The sequence below is a fragment of the Haemaphysalis longicornis genome, unplaced genomic scaffold (genome assembly GCF_048455015.1).
Source record: "Haemaphysalis longicornis isolate Haplotype H1 unplaced genomic scaffold, Haemaphysalis longicornis Haplotype H1 scaffold_1, whole genome shotgun sequence".
In the NCBI taxonomy this organism is placed as follows: domain Eukaryota; kingdom Metazoa; phylum Arthropoda; class Arachnida; order Ixodida; family Ixodidae; genus Haemaphysalis; species Haemaphysalis longicornis.
The window spans coordinates 419471176-419495989 of NW_027526203.1; the positions used below are offsets into that span (position 1 = coordinate 419471176).

The 24814-nt window shown below is 49.6% G+C and overlaps 1 protein-coding gene across 3 annotated transcripts in view; it reads right to left on the minus strand.

Annotated features, from left to right (window-relative positions):
* Window positions 1-24814, minus strand: part of LOC144155624 (protein spaetzle 3-like) — a 120364-nt gene that overhangs the window by 54656 nt on the left and 40894 nt on the right. The window contains exon 1 of one of the 3 annotated variants that reach the window (XM_077687183.1): window positions 14999-15151. The exons of 1 other annotated variant lie outside the window; for it this stretch is intronic. In XM_077687183.1, coding sequence (XP_077543309.1) covers window positions 14999-15025 — 27 coding nt within the window. In that variant the 5' untranslated portion in view covers window positions 15026-15151. Of the gene's footprint in view, window positions 1-14998; window positions 15152-24814 lie in introns of those variants that run through there. One more of the 3 variants, XM_077687185.1, reaches the window with a different exon arrangement.

The window sequence follows — 24814 nt, forward strand, 5'->3', positions numbered from 1 at the left end:
CTAGCGTTTACATGTAGACAGCTGTAAAGTTTTAATTAAAAGTGGTAAGAAACCTGGATTGCAACGGCGTAAGACTCCTTGTATACGGTGTTTACGTTTGCTGGACGGGTGCAGCTACCTTTGACAGTGCTTCTCTAAGCGGCGCCGCATTACCCAGACGCGTCGAAAGAGTGCTTACTCTTGAAAAATTTCGTGCCCTTTTCCTCATATGCGTCCATAAAAAAATCCAGGGCTGCCAATACGGCGAAATTCAGCTCGCTGGATTACATTATTTGTCTTCACAAACGCCTGTCTAGTAGGGGGCTGCGGAGCAGCGCTGGAATATTGCAAATGGCGAACATCCAGATATCTCATTGAAGACAAACAAAATATAAAAAATGTTTGATTCGAAATTGAAATCTCACACTTTCGCAACTCTGTAAAAATCAACGTGTACCAATTGCACCCACGAGCGGTAACACGTAACGCGCGCGATTAAAGAACACGATGCATTAAATATTTATTTAAGACGGAGATTTATTAAGCCGGAGAGAGATTTATTTAGGACGAATGAATCATGAATCTTGCCTCGACCCGCTCCGCTGGAGTAGTTGCTATGGCGCGGTGCCCGGTTGCCTATTTGATTCCGACTATTGACTTTTATTATTATTATATCTTCCACGAATATCAAGGCACTTAAAGAGTGGTCACCGCCTCCTGTGGGCCGGGCCCTCCCAAAACAGACTGTGCCGGGCGCTTCCAAGACAGTCACGTTCCCATAGACTTTTTGCAAGTACCACGGGAATACACAAGAGAATGCAGACGCACGTACGTCCTTTACCGGCATTCCCCAGTCCCGACTAGACCTTGAGTAACCCCTGCTTTGAAAGAATAACAATAATAATAATTTCTTATAGAGGGTAAATACGAAAACGGCTGAGAACAATACGCTGGGTGAGTGTTAAAGAAACTCTAAGTGGCTTAAAACAACCCGGTTGCAATTAACAATGATCACTACAGGTCTTTGCCGAACTAGATGACACTTTATAGCTGGATGTTGCCTCAAAGTCAAGAAAGAAAAACAGGGAACACCGAGGGTGTTTATCATACAGATCTGGGTCCGCGATATATAATCTATGAGCTTGAAAATTTTCATAAAGAGTTATAGTTTCGTCAGAAGGGCCTTTCACCACAGCTGAGAAAGGACGTTCGGTTCGCGTTGGGCAGTTGCGTGTTGGGGTGACAACAGTGTGGATTTGGGCATGTTTAGCGATTACTGGTAAGGCATGTGGTTAGACATACATTAGTGCTCTAAATAGACCCCCCTTGCTTGAAACGAGGCCCACTCATGGTACACGCGAAGAACACACTCTACGTGATTGAATCGACGCATATATTTCCCTTAAGCGACCTTCAGAGACATCCAACTATAAATCTGACCAGCCTTACGCCGGAAGTCCGACACAGTTACAAAAGAAAAAGCTTTTTTCCTTACTCTGCGACTATCGTGCACCCGGATTCTGATTTCCTGTTTGTCATTCCAATTCGTTCACTTGAAAGACCACATTGCTGATACCACTGTCGGTGTCATCATTCCATTTACGGAGAAGTTGTATCGACGTGTCTTCCTCAGAATCCCCGAGCGCGCTTTTTGCGAGGACCACGATGTGGCACGGACGGAATTTGTTTTCTTATTTCCTCGTCAGCCTCAGTGGAACCCGTCAAAGGACGCTAGATAATGGAATGAGGCGCGTCTTCATCGTGTGTGTGCGTGTGTGCGCGCGCGTGTGTGTGTGTGTGTGTGTGTGTGGGGAGAGAGAGAGAGAGAGAGAGAGAGAGAGAGAGAGAGAGAGAGAGAGAGAGAGAGAGAGAGAGAGAGAGAGAGAGAGAGAGAGAGAGAGAGAGAGAGAGTTTGTGTGTGTGTGGGGGGAGTGGGAGAGACAAAGAGGGGGGGGGGGGGGAGATAAGGGTACGTTGTAGCGAGTAGTGCCATTTTGCGCTACCGAGGCCTGGCTCTGCGCCGTCAGAGCAGACTGCTGGTAAGCGTATGCACCGCCCCAACAGAACACACACGCGCATGCACACGCCCGCACACTTGTTCTCTTCCTATACATAGGTTTCAACCATTTTATGATATATTTGTAAATCGTTAGAATTATATTCCTGCATTTCAACTACGCAATGCACTGAAGTTGTCCATGCGATAATAGACGTAGATAGGTTGGAGTGCCCATGTTCACTCAAATCATATACACCTAAATCATGTGCTATACTCTCTAGTTTAACTACGCGCTCCATTGTGTTTCTACAACCACCGGCGTGTGTTACTCAGGCGTTCTGGCTGGCTGTCCTTCTGCCCTCCTGTTGATTAACGACTCAGCTAAAGAGGGAAGAGAAGTTTGGAAAGCATAGCAGAAGCTAACAGAACTGTAAGAGAATCAGTCTAGTCAGCGAGGAGAGGCCAGACTTCTCCCCTCTGCTAAACTGTTTCTCTTTCGAGCGCCGTTACAGCACTAAAGGGAAATTTAACCGTGTGATTTATTGTTTGAATAAACTGCCGAAAAAAGGCGGGAACGCGGAGGGAGGGGGGAGTTTAAATCAGACTCAGCCCATATCCAATATAAGCGAGCTATGTGTTGCACTTAGGTACTTATTAGCTTCATTCCAGGCGCAAAAGCTAGTAATAGGTTTCTGGCGGCCATTCTGCAAATGGCAGAAATGATTCACATTGTAAAACACCGCACGAAAGCACAGAAAAAGAAATCGAAAATTTTAAACGCACATTTTAGCTTTAGGCGCCAAAAGTAGCATCGTGGTCTCCTTCTGGCAGCTTCGCATTACTTCCCACCTCATCAAGGTTTTCCTCGTGCACCGAAACGTTGAGTAATTTTCATGTGCGGGGGACGAATGAGAAATATCCAATCGATGAGGCAAATTTTAAGCTTAGCTTGATAAATCCGAAGTAGCTCACGTCAACCGAAATGTAATTTGCTACACCGGCATACATCTCTACCTTGAAAACGCTCTGGCCTAATTTGCGAGCGCAAGTGCCGACAGAAAAAAACTCTCTCTGGCTTCTTTCTAGGTAGCGCTGCATGATTTAGTAATGCGCTCTGAAAGAGAAAGCTCTTTATTGGAAGAGAAAGCCGAGATGTTTGACGGAATCTCGATCCCTACATGCTACTCATAGGTGGAGGGGGAAAAAAGGAAAGAAAAGGTCCGTTAGGTAACCGGGCAGAGGGAAGACGAGAAGGGAAAAAAATAAAGTATTTCGATGCAGAAGCCTTAAGATTCTGCTACTCCAACTTTGAAATCATTTCAGTGGCGCTGATGTCTAGATAATCGAACAACACCGCTAGTGCTTTGCGTAACCTGATGAGGATTCTTCGAAAGTGGCTCTGGGCGCATTTCAAAGCATGAAGGGTGGCCGAAAATGGGAATTTGTCTTTTAATTACAATGAACCAAAACGTGAGGAAAGAATATTGGACAGCCAAGTTAAAGAAATCAAGAAGTTAAGTAAAGCACCATAAGTAAGTTTTGAGGCAAAACGATAGCTTGAGTTGTTCTTAGAGTGTAGTCAAGCATTCTCGAGAAATGTGATCACTAGGGGGCGATTGTTAATGTCTTATTCATAGCAGCAGTCACATTTTTGTGCATTGAAATGCAACAGTCAGCGTGCACTGAGGCTTCTAAAAGCATTATGGAACTCCATGGCATGGCTTGCATGAACAGCAGGCTGCAGCAGGACGACATTCATTACGAGTTACCTGCCTTCTGACCGCAAATTATTGAAGCTACAGTTACAGTAACAGTTCACCTCCTCCTTCTTCCCCAATAAGGCCCTATAACAAACAGCAAGAAACCCACCCTCCCCGGTCAGTTTGTTAGGACTCAAATATTACCTTCAGCATTGTTCCAGAGCACGAAAATAAGTGTTTTGAAAGGAGAAGAAGTCGACCCAAGACACAAATATTTGCCCTGCTACTTCTCACTGCGGCAAGGGTACGGGGGACAAACAAATAAAAAAAGGTTGCATATAGAAGGCATGAGATATGATGATGAAAGCTACCGATGAGCTATATACCGCTTTCACCCCGTGAAGAAGGAAATCAAGTGAAACTGGCGCTCTGGTGGGATTTACTAGGTCGGGGTTTATCTATATTGGAGCTTTGCTACGTTTCAATTATAAGAACAGTGGCGCTATCTCCACGTCACAGACTAAGGACACCCACGATTGGTACGTAGAGAAAATGACGTCTGTAGTTTGGTGCCCAGGTGGCCGCCTAAGAAAGACGCCGCGTGGGACGAGGAGTCTACACTACTCGGAAAGTGGCTAGCGGCGGCGGAGAGGAGTTTAAAGTGGAGCTGTAACCGTGCTCCCTCCGTAGCTGACCGAGCTTCACTGGGAAACAGACAATGCGAGAAAGTCCGCTTACAAAAACCAAGCTTATACCGATACCCTTAACATCAGCTTCTCGTCTAAACACAAATGGGCTGCTGGCAAGACATATTTCCGGGGGCAATATAAGCCGTCTTGTGTTAAAATATGGAGGCCCTGGGATGCTTTTATTTCGTTATGAATTTTTTTTCAATTCGCGAACGTCGATTACATGCACTCATTTTTATGTTTTCTTCATTATAAAGAATGAATATACCTAAATAAATGGCCAGGCGACCAGTGATCGTCACTAAATAACACTTGCATAGTAGAAAGACAACAAAACATGGCGAAAACATTGACTGACTTACACGCGCAAAATTTATTTAGCAAACAGTTAGACACTAACAGAATTACAAATTGCACTCTTCGCTCCGGAAAAACTCGAGCTAAGTCGAAATTGTTGATGGACTATTAGTGTCGACTGTTTATCAAATTTTATCCCATTTCTCTACAAATACAAATTATACGCGTCAAGATATCGCAGGCCGTGACTGTTATTCACCTGGCTTAGAATGATCTAACGTCTTAAAGGAGTACTGACACGAAATTTCAAAGCTGAGATAACTATGTAAAACGCTTCCTTTTTATCAGGAGATATCTCCCAGCAAGTTTCAACAGCAATCGTTCAGCGAAACATATTTAAAATCCATTTTAATCTTCGTCCGCACGAGAAAGCCCCGAGCGGGCCGACGTGACATCATCTGCTACTTGCCCCAAACTGCCGACGTCGGGCCTCCCGTGACGAAGCCGACGCGCTGGCTGTGGTTGGCGCGCGCTGCTCGGGCGTGTGTACACGTCATGGTTTTTGAACTGACGTCATGCTGCCCGGGCCTGTGGGGACGGCGAAGACCTCGGTCGGTCTGGGCGCGCGCGTGCGCTCGCTCGCGCGCGCTTCCAGAGAGGCAGCGATACGGCAAGAATGGTGACGTCAGGTGATACATCCTGTCATGGCGGCCGCTCGGCGTTTTTTAAGTGTGAATACACTTTATAAGCGACCCCAAACCATCCACCGCCGGCGGCGGCGTTGGCGTCCGCAGTGCTCCTCTATATTTGAAAAAGAAACCGCATCCGGCGCCAGGTTTCGATCCGAGGACTTTGCGGCCGCAGCGCGACGCTCTACCGACCAAGCTACGGACGCGACGGTGATATCAGTGTTAGACGCGCCTTATATCTTTAACGCATTCAAACTACGTCGTCAGCGGCGTGCGTTGGCGACTCAGCGGCGTTATAGCGGCTTGATAACTGCGTGGTGTACACGTGATACTACAAACCCGATGGAAGAGATGGAAGAGAAGGCGGCGAGGCGGTGGGCTGCGGGGGCCGAGCGCAAGCGCCGCAAGCGGGCCGACAACCGTGCATTCGCACTTTCACATTCTCCCCCTCGGGGAAATGCGGGGTAATTTTTGTCGAAACCGAAACTGGCACGAATAAACGACGCCGTAAATGAATGTTTACGCTGCGCTCGACCGTCTAATGTGTCATTCTATGATTAGTGGGCTGGTAGGCACGCATAACAGCGAAAAAAACGTAACACGAAAATTTCGTGTCAGTACTCCTTTAACAGGCACAAATAAAGAGCATTAGTCAATAATTCTTATCTCTTTTAGAAAGACTATAAACAGATTTATATCTGACAGCTGTCAAATATCAATTCATGTATTCCCTGCATTAAAAGGCAAAATTTAAGAAACACGAAAGAAATGCAAACTGTAACAGCGCGCTCAAGTAAGGACGAACAGTAATTTTAACGAAACAAGAGCGTTTTTGCAAACACATTTTATAATACGCGGTGCCCCTTGCGCAGTGGGTAGTGGATTTTAATTCCGCAGTGCACGAAGAAGTACCTTTCTCTCTCGTATATGGATATATGTCTCTCTCTCTCTCTCTCATAGATATATATATATATATATATATATATATATATATATATCCATTCATACATACATGCATACATACATACATACATGCATACATACATACATGCGTGTGTGTGCGTGTTGTGTGTCTGTGGAAGGAAGATAAAACAATCCGACTAATTCAACCTGGTGCATTTTTACTACAGATTGTAAAAGGCAGTTTCGTTGCATAATCTCATACTTTTCTCTCGATTCTTCTTCACCTGCCTCTATTATTATTATTATTATTATTATTATTATTATTATTATTATTATTATTATTATTATTATTATTATGTCATTATACCCAATGACAAAATTGTGTTTGTCTGACTGATTGACCAACTGGTTCTACTATAGCAGCAATGATGGCTGCAAATATCCTTTTTCACCTGTGGAACAAAGCGCGTACAGTGGATATAATCCGCTGCTGCTGGGAAGGTTCAGCTAATCATGTCAGAGAACAGAATCACTCGGTCGTCTTTTGTTATCTGCCCTGATTAGATACATAATACCGGCACAATTGGTATACCTGCAAAATTATTACATTTGCTTTTGTCTGTACGGAACTCGCCCTTACATAGGATGTTTGTTCGAACGCGAAGGCAGTCCGTCTCCGCCTTCACAAGGGGGAAAAACCTGCGGTCTTACGTCAGAGGTATGTCGCATGTGACGTGCGGCCGGAAATCGACTTTCACCCTTACTTCACCGACGGACATAAACAAGTGTGTTTCTCCTCCGGGTCAAATTAACGGACTTCCGGCCCCAGCAATCCCGGAGGGGCCCAGCGCGTAGATACGGCTCGAAGGTGTATACGGGCGCATGCATATGTGCGTCGATGTGCGCATCGTAAGGCACGCTTTCACACAGGTTGCGAGCTTACGGTTGAGCCACTGCCTGAAACGTTGGCACATAGAACGCCCACAGCGCTACACGTGACGTTCCGAGCACTCTAGGCGTGTGCACATGACTATAAACAATCGGACGTGCGCAAGGCTGTGTTAAACTGCGGGTCGATTACACTGGGCGGCTTTCATCGGCAGAAGTCGTTTGGCGGACGCACAGAAGAATTTCGCGCGTACGAGCTTCAAGGAAACCCAGGACCTCCTTAGCGACAATCCATTGCATTGAAGGAAGATGTAGTAGCCTGTTATAAAAATACAACAACGGAAAAAAAAAACGTATCCGGAATTTGTTCTTTAATTCAAAGCATTTAGTGTACAATAAAAATGAGCGCATATAAGACATGCGCTGCACATTGCTCCATAGAAGGCAGCGGCTAAACGCCAAAGGTCACACAGAGTGAAGCGCATAGTCAGTCTACGTTCGAACGTGAATCAACTTTCTGCAACACAAAACTTCGAATAGCGCTTTGCTGTATTGTACGTCGTACGTTTAATCACTATCCTCAGTGGAAGTATTCAGCGCAGGATCAACCTACGTTCCATCTTGCACCGACGAGTGCCATATACGCCTTGATAAGTTTCCCACCAGGGGATACGGTAAGTGGTAGTTCGGCTAGCAAAACAAAAGCACGATTGCTGCATCATAGCAGTGAAGCGAATGCCGTTAATTCGTGGACAACGTCATAATATACAGCGATAAGATGTAATATATGCGGATGGTATTACTTCGGCCTTGAGTATAAATAATAAAATAATAATAATAAATAAATAAATAAATAAATAAATAAATAAATAAATAAATAAATAAATAAATAACAAGGCGACAAAACCAGGTAAAAATAAATATAGAAACAAAATACAATCCACAAAATTATAGGCGCAGCACGACCATTCTTATAAAGAGCGAGAAAGAACACGCTCCTGTGGATATAAAAAATACGGCAAGGTGCAGCAGGTGCTTTTTATATGGGAATATCCCTACGCAGCGTGAGCCGCTACGTAAATGACGGGCACAACGACGCCAAACGCGGCTGGGTGTTTGCTGTAGCTGTGACGCTTTGGACGGAAATGGGGGAAGGCGACAGCTACTCGACTTGCTCTCGGTGACGGTTACCTTGGACGGTCTTTTGACGGAGTGCTAAAGCCGAGGTTAGTAACGCAGCTCAATTGCCGTGGCGATAGGCACCAGCGCTGCCACGAAACTTCTCCAACCAAGCTGTTTTAAAGGGATCCGTGTAAAGATATGAAGAGCCAGTGAAAATTCCTGCATCGTTGCAAGATCAGGTAGCTGCTTCGCTTTAAATAAAAGGGTTTAAGAATAGGCTGTGTATAGGGAAGGGCTAATGAACGAGGGTGGGTAAACACGCTTACACACATGGTTACGCGCCTTGATGATTAGCAGACCTTCCCATAGGCCGGATCGCTGTGGCTACACGCAGTTAATCCAGGCACGCCATTCCAAATTAAGTCACACGCAAACATTTTGCGCCCCTTCCCCCTATCAATCCCCAACCACAAAAGCAGGAGAGAAACTGGAATCAATGTTAAGAAATTTGAAAATACAGTAAACCTTTATTACAGCGAGGTCAACAGGACAAAAAAGAACTGGCTCTGTTATAAGCGACACTTAGTTGAAACACTCCGTACAAAGCAAGGTTTCAAATAGTGATAGAGCGATTTCGTTATAGTGAGGGTTTAGTGGGATTTCATGCGCGATTTCATTAAAGGGGCGCAGGTGTTGTGGATGGAAACGCGGGAGAGACTCTACGCTGGACGGAGGCAGAGAAAAAAAGTGGAAACTCCGCGTCACCTGCTTCGCCTTTTGGCTCCGCACCTGCCATCAGGTGCTAAGCTGTGGCGTAGCGAAATGTGGCGTGGAGAGGATGTCAGCTTAGGAGGCCACGAGAGAGAGAGAGAGAGAGAGAGAGAGAGAGAGAGAGAGAGAGAGAGAGAGAGAGAGAGAGAGAGAGAGAGAGAGAGAGAGAGAGAGAGAGAGAGAGAGAGAGAGACTCTTTATTAAAAAGGAAAGCGCAGAGGGGTTTTCCGACATAAGTTTGGCGGCATGCGACTCTGCAGGGAAAGGAGGAGAGGGAAAAAAAGTAGTAGGTGTAGTTAAGAAGAGTAGCAGAACAGAAAAAAAATACAGACCTGCTTCACGGCATTGAGTTAAAAGTTTCTTGAAATAACGGGAAGACCACAACGTCGTAGACACACCAATGTCTTGGAGAAAATCAAATAGTGCAGACAGGGCTTTGCGTTGGGCAGAGGGAGGGAGCTATGGTCCAAGTAATAGTCTCAGTGTAATTGGTCCAGGGTGGAGACAATCAATTTTATGCTGTAAACGGCACCGTGATTCGGCATAAGCAGAGCAATCCAGTAATACATGTTCGACTGTTTCAGTTGAGCCACAATTATCACAATATGGGCTTGATGTCTGGCCTATCCGATGTAGGTACGAGTTTGTTAATGCCGCGTTGAGACGGAGTCTCCAGTCGGCGGGGCAGACGTTCTGGCAGCCTCAGTCTAACATATAGATCTATGTCGTGCAAAAAACCATGATGGTACTCCGGCAGGGATCATAAACGGTTCCTTTCTGTCATAGCTAGTGTCTTCGTAATTGTTGAGACATCATGTTTCGTGAAGAAGACCTTCTTTCTGTTCCTCATTTGTAGGCCCCTGTGGGCAGCCTAATAGGCTTTCTCATTTCCCATGATGCCACTGTGTCCTGGAATCCACTGGAGGGTTACACGGTGCCCAGCGACGTATGCGAGGTGATGTGAACACTTCACTTCGCGCTGGGCATGTTCGTGAAAGCTAAAACAGCTAGCACGTTGCAGGCTTTGAAGAGCTGCTTTTGAATCGCAGAAGACGTTCCGGTATGTCGGCGACTGGCTTTAAAATGCATCGAAGGGCTTCTGTAATCCAGTATAGCTCTGCCGACGCGGGTGAAGTCGGTCGCTCAAGCCGGTACGACAATGCCTTGTCAGCTGACGGACTAAAAATTCCAGAGGAACTGCACTCAAGTGTTGCCGATCCATCTGTATAAATGTGAGTCGTTGCCGAATAAAGCTTGTTAATGTGGGCAAACGTCATCTGGAGTAGGCCAGTTTGAGGCATATGCTTTTTCGAATGAATTGCAGGTATGAATGATTTTATGCGCAGGGGCGTGAGAGTCCAGGGGGGAAGTTGCGTGGCATGGTCTGCGGGGCTTGAGTTCGAATTGAGACATTCATACTTTTAATGGTTTTCCCAGAGCTAGAATTGTGGTTTTGAAGAGCAATATGACAAGATATGGGTTTTTACATGTAGCCTGTGCCTCAAGTGAACGCGGAGCGTTTCTTGAAGCCGTAGTACGTCCAAGGGGAGGCAACCGCCACGGATTCATAAATGTTGGCTTTATAAATGCTACCGCATTAAAAACCATGTCGAGATTATTCACGCAAAGCAGTGAAACGATACTTTTTTATGCATTCTTGACCCTCGTATAGATCGCACTCATTCCCGAACCCGTACGTGTCTGAGGTTGCAGCGCATGAGGTCGCAAGTTAGATTCCCGGCCACATTATCCGGTGAAGGCGAAACGCGAAAGCTTCCGGGCACACTAAGTTTCCCATCTCGAAGTTTAGAACGAACTTCAGTTGGTTTAAGTCTGTGCGGGACCCGCCATTGGCCAGACCCTTCTTCAGAGCGTTAAACCTCCAATTTGCCATGGTTTCTTTTTTCATCACTATCTCGCCTCTACCCACACATTTCAATTGGTCCTCGTGCCATGAGCGAACTTCCTCCCGGCGACGCATGCCAGTGGTGAATCCGCGCGTGTGATGTGACAGTGTGCGATCGCACAGAGCGTTATAGCGAACTTATAGCTGCATCTTAGATATACATACTCGTGGCAGGTGGAGTACTGGCCCGCGCGCCTTCACTGCATTTTTTTCAATCGGGGAAACTGTGATCCTATTCATCTCCACCCCTCAACGTGGATTGAAACCTCCTCGAACCGGGAATTCACCGCCTCGTTAATGTACCAGTAAAGAGACAACGGCGTTACGTTGCCGCAGAGAGGAGGCAATGCCCTTGTCTGGCGGTATGAGCAGCGTAGTGGCACGGAATGCCGCACCGGCGGAAGTAGCACCGCCGCGTCGCCGTCTTGAAGCAACGCGAACATTGGCGAGCATTTCGCATTCAGCCTGCGATCACGCCTCGGCGTGACCACGGGGCCTGTGCGCTAGCGCCGTTGCATTGTGCATGCCCGGCGAGGCACGCCACGGGGGCGAGTCACCGGTGACATCAGCTCGGAGCGAGGGCCTATATTTGGGTCCGCCGATCGTTTCCCGGCTCCGCGCACGAGGAGGACCGGATGCTTAGTCATGCAGGCCCCAGCCATAAACGAACCGTGGGAATGATCGGATTGCACTACAGAGACGACGGCATTTTTCTCGCCCGTCAAGTCCGTTCCTCGAGAGCCTAGAACGGCGATAAAATGTGTGTTGATACAAGCCAATTCCACATGCCATATCATCGCCACTATCATTGTCATCCCCTTCAGCATTATCCTCAAAGGTTTAATAATGCCCAGTGCAGAAAGCGTCTTTTAATGCTCTTGAACCACTTCTATTTTTTGTCAGCCGGTGTCATACGAGCAGATGAAGATGGCGTAGAGTCTCATCGGAGCAAGTTCAGTTCACCGGAAGCTTTCGCACCTGCAACGACGGCCATCGCTACTTGAGCCCTCCCTCCCTGTGCACATTTCCGGTTTGGTACTTGTAACTACCGACCGACAACTCGCGGCTGAGCATCGACTTTAGTGTGCGACTTCGAGCGTCGAATTAGCCAACGAAGCGAAGAAATACTAAGGGTCTTTCAGTAGGCTCCTGCATTCGTTAAGTTGTTATCGGAGTTTACGTGCTAAAACTATACAGCCGGGCGACGAGGAGAACCGTACCGGAAATCTAGGAATTAATTTGGGCTACCTAATGTTTAGAAAGGGGCCATGAAGACCAAATAAAACCTAGCTCAATTTGAAAGAACTAGCCTTTGCTAACTCCCTCTGCTCTACTCCAGCCACGAAAGACGTTTTTATGCTACACCGAAAAAACGCAAAAAAATATTGAAAATCTTTAAAAATTCGCATTAGAGAGACTGAATAGCGGCAGCAGTGACGTTGCAGAGGGAAGCACTAAAATCTTAGTTATCTACGGGTAAACTGCACGTCTGCATTCAAGTAATACGATCAGACGGAACTAGAGGCACCACTGCAATCACCGAGTCATGTTTCTTGGGCCTTGGCCGTAGCTTTGCTCGGCGGTCGCCAATTACACAAACAAGATTTTGTGACGTCATAGAGACTTCGCCAAAGAGTGGCTGGGGAGTCGCAACTGGTTCACCTGTTTTCCTTGAAGGGGCCCTGCAACACTTTCGATACACGCTTTCACTCTTTCCTTCGCATCTGGAAGCAGCATGCGAAAGCTACTGCTATCGCCAGCACGGAGCGCCCCTGCGTGATTTGCTCGTCGCACCAGATAAGCCTTTCGTTCCTGCTTTGTTTTGTGGCTTTATTTTTAGAGTTGCTATCGAAAAGCGTTCATTGCTGCAACTGAAAGAAAACCGGCCAACAGCCGCTGCATGGCCTCAGTGACGTAATTCGGGCCGTCGAAGAACGTCAATACCGGGAAAGAAAGAAGAATCTCTTGAGCGAGCTTCTACGTTATCTGATGGGCATAGAGCAGTAATTTTTGGCTGAGGTACTTTAGAACCCCCAAATATAAGTACTGTGTGTGTTTGGTAACTACGTTCTGCAAGCATTTAAGATCTGGAAAAAAGTTGAAGAAAGTGTTCCAGGGTCCCTTTAACCTATTGATTATTTGTTTGAGGTTATCGATAAAATTGGTATCAATGTTATCGGGACAACGCAGAATTTTTGATGAACATGACATTGTGTTTTGTGTTCTGGCTTTTCGCAAGCACCAGAAAATTGGTTACTGCGGTAGTAAATCAAGCCCGCGACTCCTTGCCACGCCGCACAAAGCTGGGCACGTTTTCTGATCGAGGTTCACCCGCTTCAATTCTGATTATTAAAGCGAAGCTTTCTATGTATCACTGATGGCGTACGTCGTGTCGAAAACGCACTGCAGGAAAGCCGGCTTTCTCTGACGATGATGATGATCGCGGCCGAAGTGAAAGAAAAAAAACGCTTGTCGTAATCGAACCTGCGTCTTTCGCGTTTGAAGTCGACGTCTATTCGATTGCGCCATTCCGACACGGTTGAAGCAGTTTGGATTTGGAGAGTGGTGCATAGACGTGCAAAATAAGACAAAAAAAATCACGCACCCCTCCGTCTAACGACGATAGTTGAACGCGAAGATTTCTTAGTGCGAAATCAAATAGAGTCAAAGCCGCTGCGATCAAAAGTCGAAAGTCCAAAGTCAAAGTAAAAAAAGTCCAAAAGTCTAAAGTCAAAGCTCAACGAGTCAAAGCCCAAGTCGTCTGCGAGCCAAAGCCAAACCCATGGAGACGACAACCAAGGAATCCCTCACGAGAAAGCTTCGCGTTCAGCCATCGTCGTCGTTAGACGGAGGAGTGCAGGGTTCCGTGAAAAAATCCCGAATCGGGTTTTTAGTGACCTCATGTGCACCGTTTGTAAGCAGTATCATCCGAAAGGGCTAAAAGTAGTTGAAGCATCCGGAAAACTGCTCGATGAAGTCGGGCGCCGCAGCTAGTGGCATGGTTGTGGTGGTACCTGCAGCGGTCACGGTGGGCATGGTTTCTCAGTAACACTTCGGTAACTTGGTATGTCGCCGTTAGCAGGGGTTCAAAGCAGGAAGGTCAGCATGTCTCTCTCTCTCTCTCTCTCTCTCTCTCTCTCTCTCTCTCTCTCTCTCTCTCTCTCTCTGTGCGTGCATGTGCGTGCGCGTGTTTGTATCTGTACAATCATAACGGTGGCGAACAAGTGGCCGAGATTACACAGATTATAGCAACTAAAAAAGCACGCCTCAATACCATCTTCATCCCGTGCGCATGAGATAAGTCCAATGAGCCATGGCTGTGGTCTTCAGTGACATATGCTTTCTACAACGGCATCTCGACCCTCATGACCAGAAGCCTGTGTATATTCTTCGTTAAGCGCCACGTGAAAGAAATAACAATTCACATTTTATCAACCGCGTAAAAAATCCAAAAACAGCAGAGGACACCTGCGACAAAAAATAAAAAAACAGTAACGTCGAAATGATCGAAGATGAAGTATATCTCTCCTCTTTTTTCAAACTTGTCGTACAGTCACATTGCGTTTCTGCATGTGATATCGAATCAAACTTATTTGCCGCATATGGAAAACGTGTTTTTCTTGTAAAAAAAAACATAACAAAGAAAGGCGATAAATGTTCAGATTAAACACCACCGTGCTCTGTAGTGATAAGCGCAAACCTTGCCGCTACGCAGAAAGGGGGAAAAAAGGCAGTCTGTAAACGCACAATCAAGCCAGCGTGACAGAATCGCATTGACGAGATGAACGCCCCGGCGAGAGTTACCGGACGTGATGACCAGTCAGTGGTGGCGATGCAATGGTCATAGCTTTCGGATCATCTGCGCCAAGCGAAACTACACGCCGTGGCACCCTTCTCGAAAGAGGAGGTGTATCTCTGCAGCGGCGGCGGCAGCGGCGGCGGCGGGGGTCGTAGCGCTAGTATACCACTAGCGCGTCGAAGATTCGTGGGGCCGAGAAGATTCTCTCCGTCGGCGGCCAGGCCGCGGAGAGCATGCTCTGGGCCGCGCGGCTCACCTGCTGCAGGGGTCCCGGCGGCCTCATGGTCCTTGCAGGCCGGGGTAAATCCTGGCGGCGTCGCGTAATCCCTGCCGCTCGTCATCCAGCGGGTCGCGGCGGCGCAGCCATAGTCGCGGCCGTGCGGACGCGGTCGCGGCCCGAGACGCGCGCGGGGAGACGTGTTGCGCATGCGCCGCGGTGGAGCGGGTGTGGTAGACCGCCATTGGCGCCGGTGTGTTTCCCACGGATAGCTGGATGCCAAATTAGGGGTCAGGCCCCGGCGTGACCCTCTGAGGTCAAGCAAGTTTCCCCGCCCCCGCCGTGCCGCCACGGCAGCGACCATTACCGGCGCCTTCTCCCCCCTCGGCAGGCGGCAAACGTCTGCGGGCCTCCCAAAAGTCGTGTTCGTGCTTTTTGCTGGCCTTTGTTGTTGCAGCGATGGCGGCCGGCACGTCAGTCCGACGACTCGCCGGCCGCCAACCGGTTTTTTGTCGCTTGTGCTGTTCGCGGGGAATGCTGGTTTCCGTCTGCTTGTGTGCGCTTGCCCAAGGCTTGACCCCCGCCGCCGGGTGGGGCCAGGTTATTGCCGAAAGTGATGTCAAAACGCGGCTCAGTTGGTTGAGTCGTTCGGCGCTCTCGCGGGGAGGGGGGACACGGCCGCATTGTTGAGCTGCGCCGCAGAACGTGTCGGGGCTTTTTCGCAAGGGCCCGCTGTCAGGCCGCGCCGTGTTTGTTCTGGCCGCCGCCGCTTGCCTTGTTAAAGCTCTCGCCGGGGAGAGCCGCCTGTCGCGGTGACACCGCTCCGGGGGTCTGCCGCTGCGGCCCGTCACGGCCGGCATCAATGAACGCCCGCCGCCTCGGGCGCCGCCGCGCTGCGCAGCTCGCATGTCGCCGTTTCCGCGGCACCCGGGGAACCGAAACCACGACCGTTAAGCCTACGTGCTCTCTGCTTCTCCGCACTGCGCGCTGGTTGCTGCGAACTCTCGACCCAAGTCGGCACGTCTGCCTTCACCCACAACGTAACAACCACTTCAGTCCGACGAACCAATAATTGAATAGCACTAAGAGAAAGACAGAGGAAATGGAGTGGAATCCCGAAGACCAGAGACCGTTATTCCCCTGAGAGGTGTTCACAACGTCAGCTCATTCTACTTTCATGTGCAGCCTTCAATTGACCCACTAGTTCAAGAATAAAGGCATAAATTAAATTTGGCCTTTAATGCAGTTCCGGTCAATGGGTCGATTGCACAGTTTGCTAAGCCGCGGAAGAGCGGTGCAAGACATACAGATCAAAACACATTCTCCTTGCAGTTCATTTTAAATAAGTTTCAACGTTTTGCGTGTCGAATTCGGTACGTCACATCAGTCAAGGACATGTTTCCTGCGGCGGGCGCAGCCCCGCCAGGGCTGCCGCCGGGCTCGCCTCCTAGTATGCTGCCAAGTGCTACGTCTGGATGTCACCTCTCTGGCCCCGTTCCGGAGGCTGCTACCGGTCACCTGGAGATGAACCCCTCTCATCAGGCAACCTCCGAAACGGCTTCTGAACACGCTCCTAACGTCTCTGAAGACGCCCCTAGCGCCTCCTCATTGGAATCGTCGCCGATACCAGCTGGTCAGGCAAGTCCCCTCTCATCTCCTTGCCCTTCTGATCAACCGCTGCCGGACGATGAGGATGCCTTCTCAGACATGACAGATGCAACCTCTGCCACAATTATTTATGCTCAAGAAAACTCGAGGAGTACGGACGAGCAAGAAAATTTCCAGACCGTGATGCCTCCTAAACGGCGACGTGGCTCTAAGAGACAGCATCTGACTCTCAGCTGCCAGCCTATCATTAAATTTCCGAAGCACGGGCGTATAGTAATTCTCAAACCCACAAAGGCGGAGAGCGTCATTACCCGTTTCAACCCGCTCGCTCTGAAAAGCGGCCTCGAGTCTATGGCACCAGATGGAGTCCTTCAAGTAAGGCCAAACTATCGGCTCAACCTTCTAGCAGTGGACACGCGAAACGCTGACGCTACTGCCCGTCTCCTGAAAATAAAAACCATACAGGGCATCCCTATTCAGGCGTATGAGCCTCGCTCGAGTGAGTGCGGAGCAGGAGTGATCAGAGATGTTCCAGTTGATCTGTCGGAGCCTGAAATCCTCGTAGCTCTGCGTCAGAAAACCCCTGTCAAATCTGTGCGTCGTCTAGGCAAGTTATCCAAGAGCGTGCGGATTGTATTTGCCACTGAAACAGCGCCTGAACACGTCTTCCTAGGCTACACGCGCTACCGCGTATATCCTTATGTTGAGACGCCCAGGCAATGCACTAAGTGCCAGCGTTTTGGCCACGTGGCAACCATGTGTAGACTTCCGAGCCGCTGTGCTCGGTGCAGTGGCAGTCACGAAAGTTCTGCGTGTGACGCTGATAATCTTCGGTGCCCCAACTGTGGGAACAGTCACGAGTCGACGTTTTCCCGCTGTCCGGTCCTTCGGAAAGAGAAGGCCATACACAAGCTTAAGGGGGACAAAAACATTGACTACAAGTCAGCGAAGGCGACCCTGCATGATCAGCGGGGGAAGGGTGCTGCCTGGAAAAAGTCCTCTTCAGGAACCCAGAAGGCCGCCAAAAGGCAACCGCCAGCCTCCAACACTTCAGATGCAAGCTTCGGCGATGACTTCCCGCCCCTGCCTGCTTGCGGAGCCGTGCAACCTGCGGCGCCCACTACAGCGACACCCATGCCGTCATCCGAGTCGGCACCCATGGAGACGTCGGAGTCGCTTCCTCCACCTGCAGCCGCGTCCTCGAGCGAGACCGCGCCTGCAGCTGCGTCGTCGATTGTGACAGCGACAGCGGAGTCTTCCGGACAGCAGGCAAACCAGAAGAGGCCCAGGCGCCGTGTCCACCAAAACTCTGGCAACATTTTTACGCTCATCGTTTCAGTTGTGGAGGCCATTCGAGTTTTCCTGGCTCCGCTTTCATCTCCGGTGGCCAAGGGCATAGGCACAATCATTGACCTTGTATTGCCTCTCCTCACGCAATGGCGATAGGAGCTGTGACACCAAAAACTCTGGAAATACGGAACAAGGCCACTGTATTTCAATGGAACGCATGCGGTCTTCGGAGCCGCCTTCCGGACTTCCGACGGTTCATACAGCAACACCGCTTTCCAATTATCGCAATATCAGAGACGCGGTTACGCGCAAACATTCGGCTCTCTGGCTACACTGTTTTGCAGTCTAGAACAGGTGAGGCTCTTTCAAGAGTTCTGCTCGCGATCAGGAACGACCTGACGTACATGGAGCATACCTTGCCTCCAGACGACACAAACGAGTACGTCACAGCGACTATTAAAAGTTCTGCGCAGCAGTTTACCCTTATAGCGGCATACATTCCACCTGATGCGGCATTTAACGTGGATAGGCTGCAGCACATTGTACGCACGACGCCGGCACCGCACGTGCTAACTGGAGATTTTAACGCGCACCATCCCTCCTGGGGCAGCATTAAGACCACAATTAGAGGCAGACGCCTTTTCGACGCGGCTTGCCGTAACGGCTTGGCTGTCATTAATACCGGCGAACCCACGTTCAGCCGAGGCGCAGTATCGAGCACACTAGATGTCACCATGGTCTCCCTCGGACTATCACGTAGGGCCCAGTGGTACGTCGACATCGAGTCACATGGGAGCGATCACCTGCCTACATATATCTTGCTGGATGGTCTCTGTGGAGGGCCCTTCAATCGAGAAATTCGTTGCCTGGATTGGTCTCTGTATTCTGCTCTTATTGAGGAGCTCGATGGGAATTTTGAATCGTACAGCGACCTAATAGACGCCATGACACGGGCGAGAAGCTCCTGTATGAAGTTTTTCCGTATACCCTCGAGGTTCTCTGTGGCCGATGCGGAGTACCAAAGGCTCCGCGCGGTGCGTCGCAGGGCTGAAAGGCGTGCTCGCAAAACACGAACATCTGAAGATATGCAAGCCGCTAGACGAGCACAGAGGCACGTACAGCGACATATGAAGAAACTGGCTAAGCGGGAATGGCAGTCGTTCTGCTCAAAATTAGACCCCCGAAAACCTCTTACGAGAATTTGGAGCTTAGTACGCAGCCTACGTGCACCACCTACTGCTCTGCATCCTTTCCTCTCTATCGCTTTGCGACAGAACCGCCGTGATCTAGACGTCGCTGAAGATTTCTGCGCCAAGGTCACAGCCTTCTCGGCTCCAGTCTTACCTGCCAGATTGACCGATGTCTCTCCGCCCTCTGCAAGTGTAACCGTCATGGACAAGCCATTTACAATGGCAGAACTATTTGCTGCCTTGTCTTCCGTAAACAAGGCTTCTGCACCGGGCCCAGATGGCATAAGCTATGCAGCTTTGTCACACCTTGGAGACAAAGCTAAGCGCTTCCTTCTCGGCACATACAACCACAGCTGGGAAACGGGCCGCCTCGAACCGGGCTGGAAGCGCGGTCGCCTTGTTCCCGTGCTCAAACCCGGCAAAATCCCTACGGAAATTGAGTCTTACCGCCCCATTGCACTCCTGAGCTGCGTGGGGAAGCTGATGGAGAAGATGGTCCTTGCTCGCCTAGACTGGGACTTGACAGAGCGGAACGTGTATGCCCCACAGATGACTGGATTCAGACAGTCCCGCAGCAGCATCGACAACGTGCTTGCCCTTGTCAATGACGTTAAGAGTGCGAAAGCCCAGCGTCGCATCACTCTAGCAGTGTTCATTGACATTAAAGCAGCCTTTGACTGTGTGGCACATGAGGCAATAAGATCTGCATTGGAGTCGGTAGGCATCGGAGGTCGCATGTATGCGTGGATATCCGATTATCTGTCTGACAGATCCGTCTTTATGTCCACGAAAGACGGCGAAACAGCCCCTCACAATGTCACGCGAGGTGTGCCACAGGGCGGCATTTTAAGCCCAACCCTCTTTAATATCAGCCTCATTGGAATTGAGAAGTGCGTGCCACACACTGTCGAAATATCGCTCTATGCTGACGATATCTGCATCTGGAGCTCTGGCCGCAACAGGCGAGTTTTACAAGCTCGCCTTCAAAAAGCCATCAATTCTATAGCGGACTTCTTGACGAGACGTGGCCTCGAAATCTCGGCTAGGAAATGTGCGGCAATAGCCTTCACCAGGCGTGATGTCTCCCGCTATCATCTTTCAGCGGCAGGGGTCCCCATACCCTTTGTGGACTCACACCGATTCCTGGGCGTAACACTTGACAGGTCGATGACGTGGTCCCCCCACGTTCGTCTCCTGAAGGAGAAACTGGGCTCCTTTGCTCAGGTGCTACGCATGCTGACCAGCGGCTCAGGAGGTTGTTCTGCTGGGCCCCTCCTACGTCTCTACACGGCACTCTGTGAAGGACTGCTCCGATACAGCCTCCCAGTACTCGGCCCTCTTTCCAAGACCAACACAAGGCTGTTAGAAAGTATGCAGGCCCGAGCTCTGCGGTTTTGTCTGGGTCTTCCGAAGACAACTTCTACGCTGGGGACCATACGAGAGTCTAGGCGCTTCTTACCCAGTGTACTGGTGAAAGAGGAGCAGCTTCGCCTACATCTGCGGCTGGCGACTAGGGCCCATGGACATCCGCTGAGTTCTAGCTCTGCTTTAGAGGTACAAGACACTCTACCACCCTTGTGTCAGAAGTGCCCTGCGCCGCTTCATCTCCCGCCCTGGTTGTACTCCCCCTGGCGAATCGTCACCACAATACCGGGCATCAGCAGTAAATCAAGGTTGCCAATTCCAGCCCTAAAGTACTTCACTCTAGAGCACATGTGGAATTGCTACCCTAACCACAAGCATATCTACACTGATGGATCGGTGACGGCCACATCATCTGCTGTCGGAATCTGGGTTCCATCAACGCGCACCACAATTGCGGCCAGGTTAAGCCACAAAACAACGTCGACGACCTCAGAACTTGCTGCCTTGCGCTCCGCTTTGCAGTACATTCTTGGGCGAGAAGCTTCTGTGTGGGTGATTTTCACAGATTCACGGGCGGCGCTACAGCAACTAGCATCATTCCCGCGCGAGCAACTGGCCCACGAAATACACACCCTGCATACACAAGCTGCCAGAATGCTTCACGAGGTAGTGTTACAGTGGCTACCTGGACATTGTGGGGTGAATGGGAATGTGGTGGCCGACGAAACAGCTTGCGCGGCCCACACACAATCTAGTGTCATCATCCCGATTCCTTTCTCTAGACGTGACGCCGCGACACTTGCGTACTCCGTGGCGCGGCAGTCACAACTCTCCACATGGACGGACGGGACAAAAAATTATCAGCCACTATACAGAATCGATCCCACCTGCACTTTTCGAATGCCGTGTGGCCTGGGAAAGCGCGACGAAGCAGTCGTTCACCGCATTCGCCTCAACGTCGCTTTTACCAGCCACTACCTGCACAAGACGCGCCGGGTTGCCTCCCCTCACTGTCAAGTATGCAGTGTCCGTGAGGACATAGAACATGTTCTGTGTGTGTGTCCCCGTTATGACACTCCGCGGCTAACCTGGAAGACAACTTTGGGACTGCGTGCTGATGCACCATTGAAGCTTTCTGACGCCATTGGTCCTTGGCACTCAACTGCCGCGGCAACACGGAGTACACGGGCATTGGTGTCATTTCTCCGTGACTCCGGCCTGAACGAAACTCTGTGAATGTGTGCCTTAACTTCACTTCTGTTTGTGCGCCGTGTGCGTGATCCTGCATTTGTCAGTTTGTGTGCTTATTTGCTTTTGTAGTGTCTGTGTGAGTTTTTGTATTTTCGTTTCCCTTCACTTTCGCACATCTCATGTTCATGTGGAGTAGCAAGCCAAGCTCGCTGCCAGGCTGACTTCTCTTCATTCATTAAAGGCATTCCTCCTCCTCCTCCTCCTCCGACGTACAGGTAAAACAGCGGGGCGATTTTTTTATCCTTAGGGGACCTTATTTCTAAATTAATTCCCCCCCCCCCCCCCCCAAAAAAAAACGTGATGAGCACTTTACCAAAAGCCATTCGTGCACAAATGAGGCTCAGCCTGGTGATAATGCACCTAAACCTTCTTATTTGTAACCACTCGTTCAATTTGTATACAATCAACGTTTTCAGGCTTTCAGTCTTCTCATTCTCGTGGAAGTCCACATTGTTTCGCAAAACCACGTTCACAAACACGCGGATGTGTATACATACATTTCGATAACGCTTCCACACAGTTAAAAAAACAGGAAATCATAAACAGTAGCTTCGTTTCTCGCACTGTAAAGTAATTCGCATCTGAAACATCCACGCTAAATTTTTACATGAACTATTCCTTGCCTACTCGTTGTGTCGGCCCGTACAGTCGGTTGGCAATAAAAAGCGAACAGCGGACAGCGAGAATTTTAGCTCCACAACGCTACTAGGCTTATTGAGTGATTTTTCGGGTGCACTAGGCGCGCAGCCTGCCGTGCTCCTCAGGTGTCCGCAGAAACGACGTCATCACCGCCAACTGGAAACGACCACGGCGGCAGCGAGAAGGGAGCGCTCGCCTGCAGCTGGAACCGGGTGCAGCGACAACAGGAAGGTGGAGAGAAGGCGCAGGCCTGCTGGGAGGCGCGCCGACCACGATAGTACAGCGAGAAAAAGCAGGTGACATGGGATTTCACCACGCGATGCGACTGCGCAGTGGCCATCGCCCTGCTCCATTCAGCGCTAACGTCGATAAGTCATATTTTCGTGCGCCGCTGCACATAAACTTGTTGCTGCTTGCCTCACCCTCTCAGTTCACCTTCAGCGCTTGGAGAGCAGAGACGGAGAATGCCGCAGCTCTGTTCCAAAACGCCCCCTCGAAGACAAAGTTGCGCTATGGCTACTCATATCTTAAGACCTAAATATAGATGTTCTCTGTGACTTTTTCCGGGATGTCATCAGGATTTGGGTGGGGTCTTCCAACATCCTAAGCTACCTTTCTGCCGGTGGGTGTCAGAGGGAGCCTTTCAGTTGAGATGCTTGCTGGGCTTCTCTCGACCCCGATAGGGTGTTGTGCTGCAGGAACCACTGTCACCGAACATACGCAGGAAACTCAGAGTGGCGCCTGTTCCGAAACATATGCATAGTAGTGGTAGAACGAAACTTTAATGAGCTATATAGTAGGAGTGGTTCCCTGGTCCTGGAATCCAATTGATGACCGGGCGACCGATGGCCTAGATTCCAGAAGTTGCTGGACGCCCAGGTGGTCGCTGGTAATCAGGTTCTCCCACAGCTCAGGGAGGGGAAAGGGAGAAGGAAAGGGTGGAAGGTTGGGGTTATGTGCACACTCTAATAAAATGTGGGCTAGTGTGCCAGATTTAAAGCAAAAAAAGTGCATTGGGCGGGAAATTGAGCAGGAAACATGTGGTGTAAGCGAATTGGATGAACGAAAGTGTTCGTTTGAATGCGATGAAGGGTCCTTTCTTCTGATTTGGACAGCTTGGAGTGAGGTTGAAGGAATATTGTCTGTCGAGTCGATAGTGTGTGATGCCCTGAAATGTGACCAATGGTGTAGACTCAGCGCGTTCTTCTCGGGCCTGGGAGGAGAGTGCGCAGGCTTGCTGATGGGCAAAATCATTGCCCGTCAATGTACAGTACGCGGGTGTGCGGACGAGGGCGGCGTTTTCTTTTGCCTGATGTTGCGAGAGGAGGCGGAAAGTTGGTGGGTCCACCCTCCTCGCCAAGAGTCTCCGACAGGCAGCTTGGGAGTTGGTTAAGATGTCCGAGCTCTTGGTGTGAATGAGTGCGAGTGCAATCGCCAGCTCTTCAGCAATCTGTGTGGATGTTGTATCAATTTAAACAGAGGTTATAAAGGCCGATTTGGTGGTGACAGTTGCAGCCTTCTGCTACCCGCCTGGATACGAGCTAGCGTCTGTATACGCGACGTCCAGACGGTTCCTATAGATGCTCTCATGGGCTTGACTCCGTGCTTGTCTTCTCCCCGGGTGGAGATTAGGGTGCATTTTCTTTGGTATTCCGCGAAGCCGCATAGCAGACCTCCAAGCCTTGGGGAGGACAAGAAGAGCAGCAGGAGATGCTGGGTGCGCGAGTCGTAGGTGTTTGAGTAAATCATGGCCCCCAGGTGTTTGAGTGAGCCGGACACGTTGGCTGGCAAGGTGGCCTTCAATTAATTCCGAAACTTAATTATGAAGCCCCAGTTGAAGAAGCCGCTGAGTAGAGGTGTTCATAGGTAGGCCCAATGCTTGTTTGAATGCCTTGCGTATGAGCTTGTCAAGAGAGTATAAGTCTTTTTTAGTGAGGCAGTGGTATGGAGCAACGTAGGTAACCCTCGAAATTGGAAGTGCTCGAATCAGACTAATCATATCTTGTTTTTTCAGGCCCCGATGGCGGTTAGGGATGCGTGGGAGTATGTGCGTGACCTGAATAAATGTCTTGTATAGTTTGGATAAGGTCAGATCGTTCCGTATGGTGAGAGCGAGAACTTTGATTAAAGAGCTGGGCTTGATGTCCTGGTGGTCCAAATGTAAGCCGATGGGCTCAATATTTTCAATTGGTGGGTACTTGAGCACTATTATAAATTCTGGTTTCTGGGGTGTGCATTGAAGACCCACTGACGATGCCTAACACGGCGCAATGTCCGTGGCTTCTTGGAAAGCATCTTGTATGTTTCCTATAGAGTCGGTATCTGTCCATATGGTGATGTAATCTGCATATAGAACATGATGTATTTTGGGGATGACATCCAGTTGTTTGGGCAAGTCGAGTAAGGCCAAATTGAACAGAACGGCGACAATATGCGGAGCCTTGCGGCGTGCCTCGATCACCAAGGAATATAGGATCCAACGTGAGATCGCCAACTTTGAGGATATCCTGAC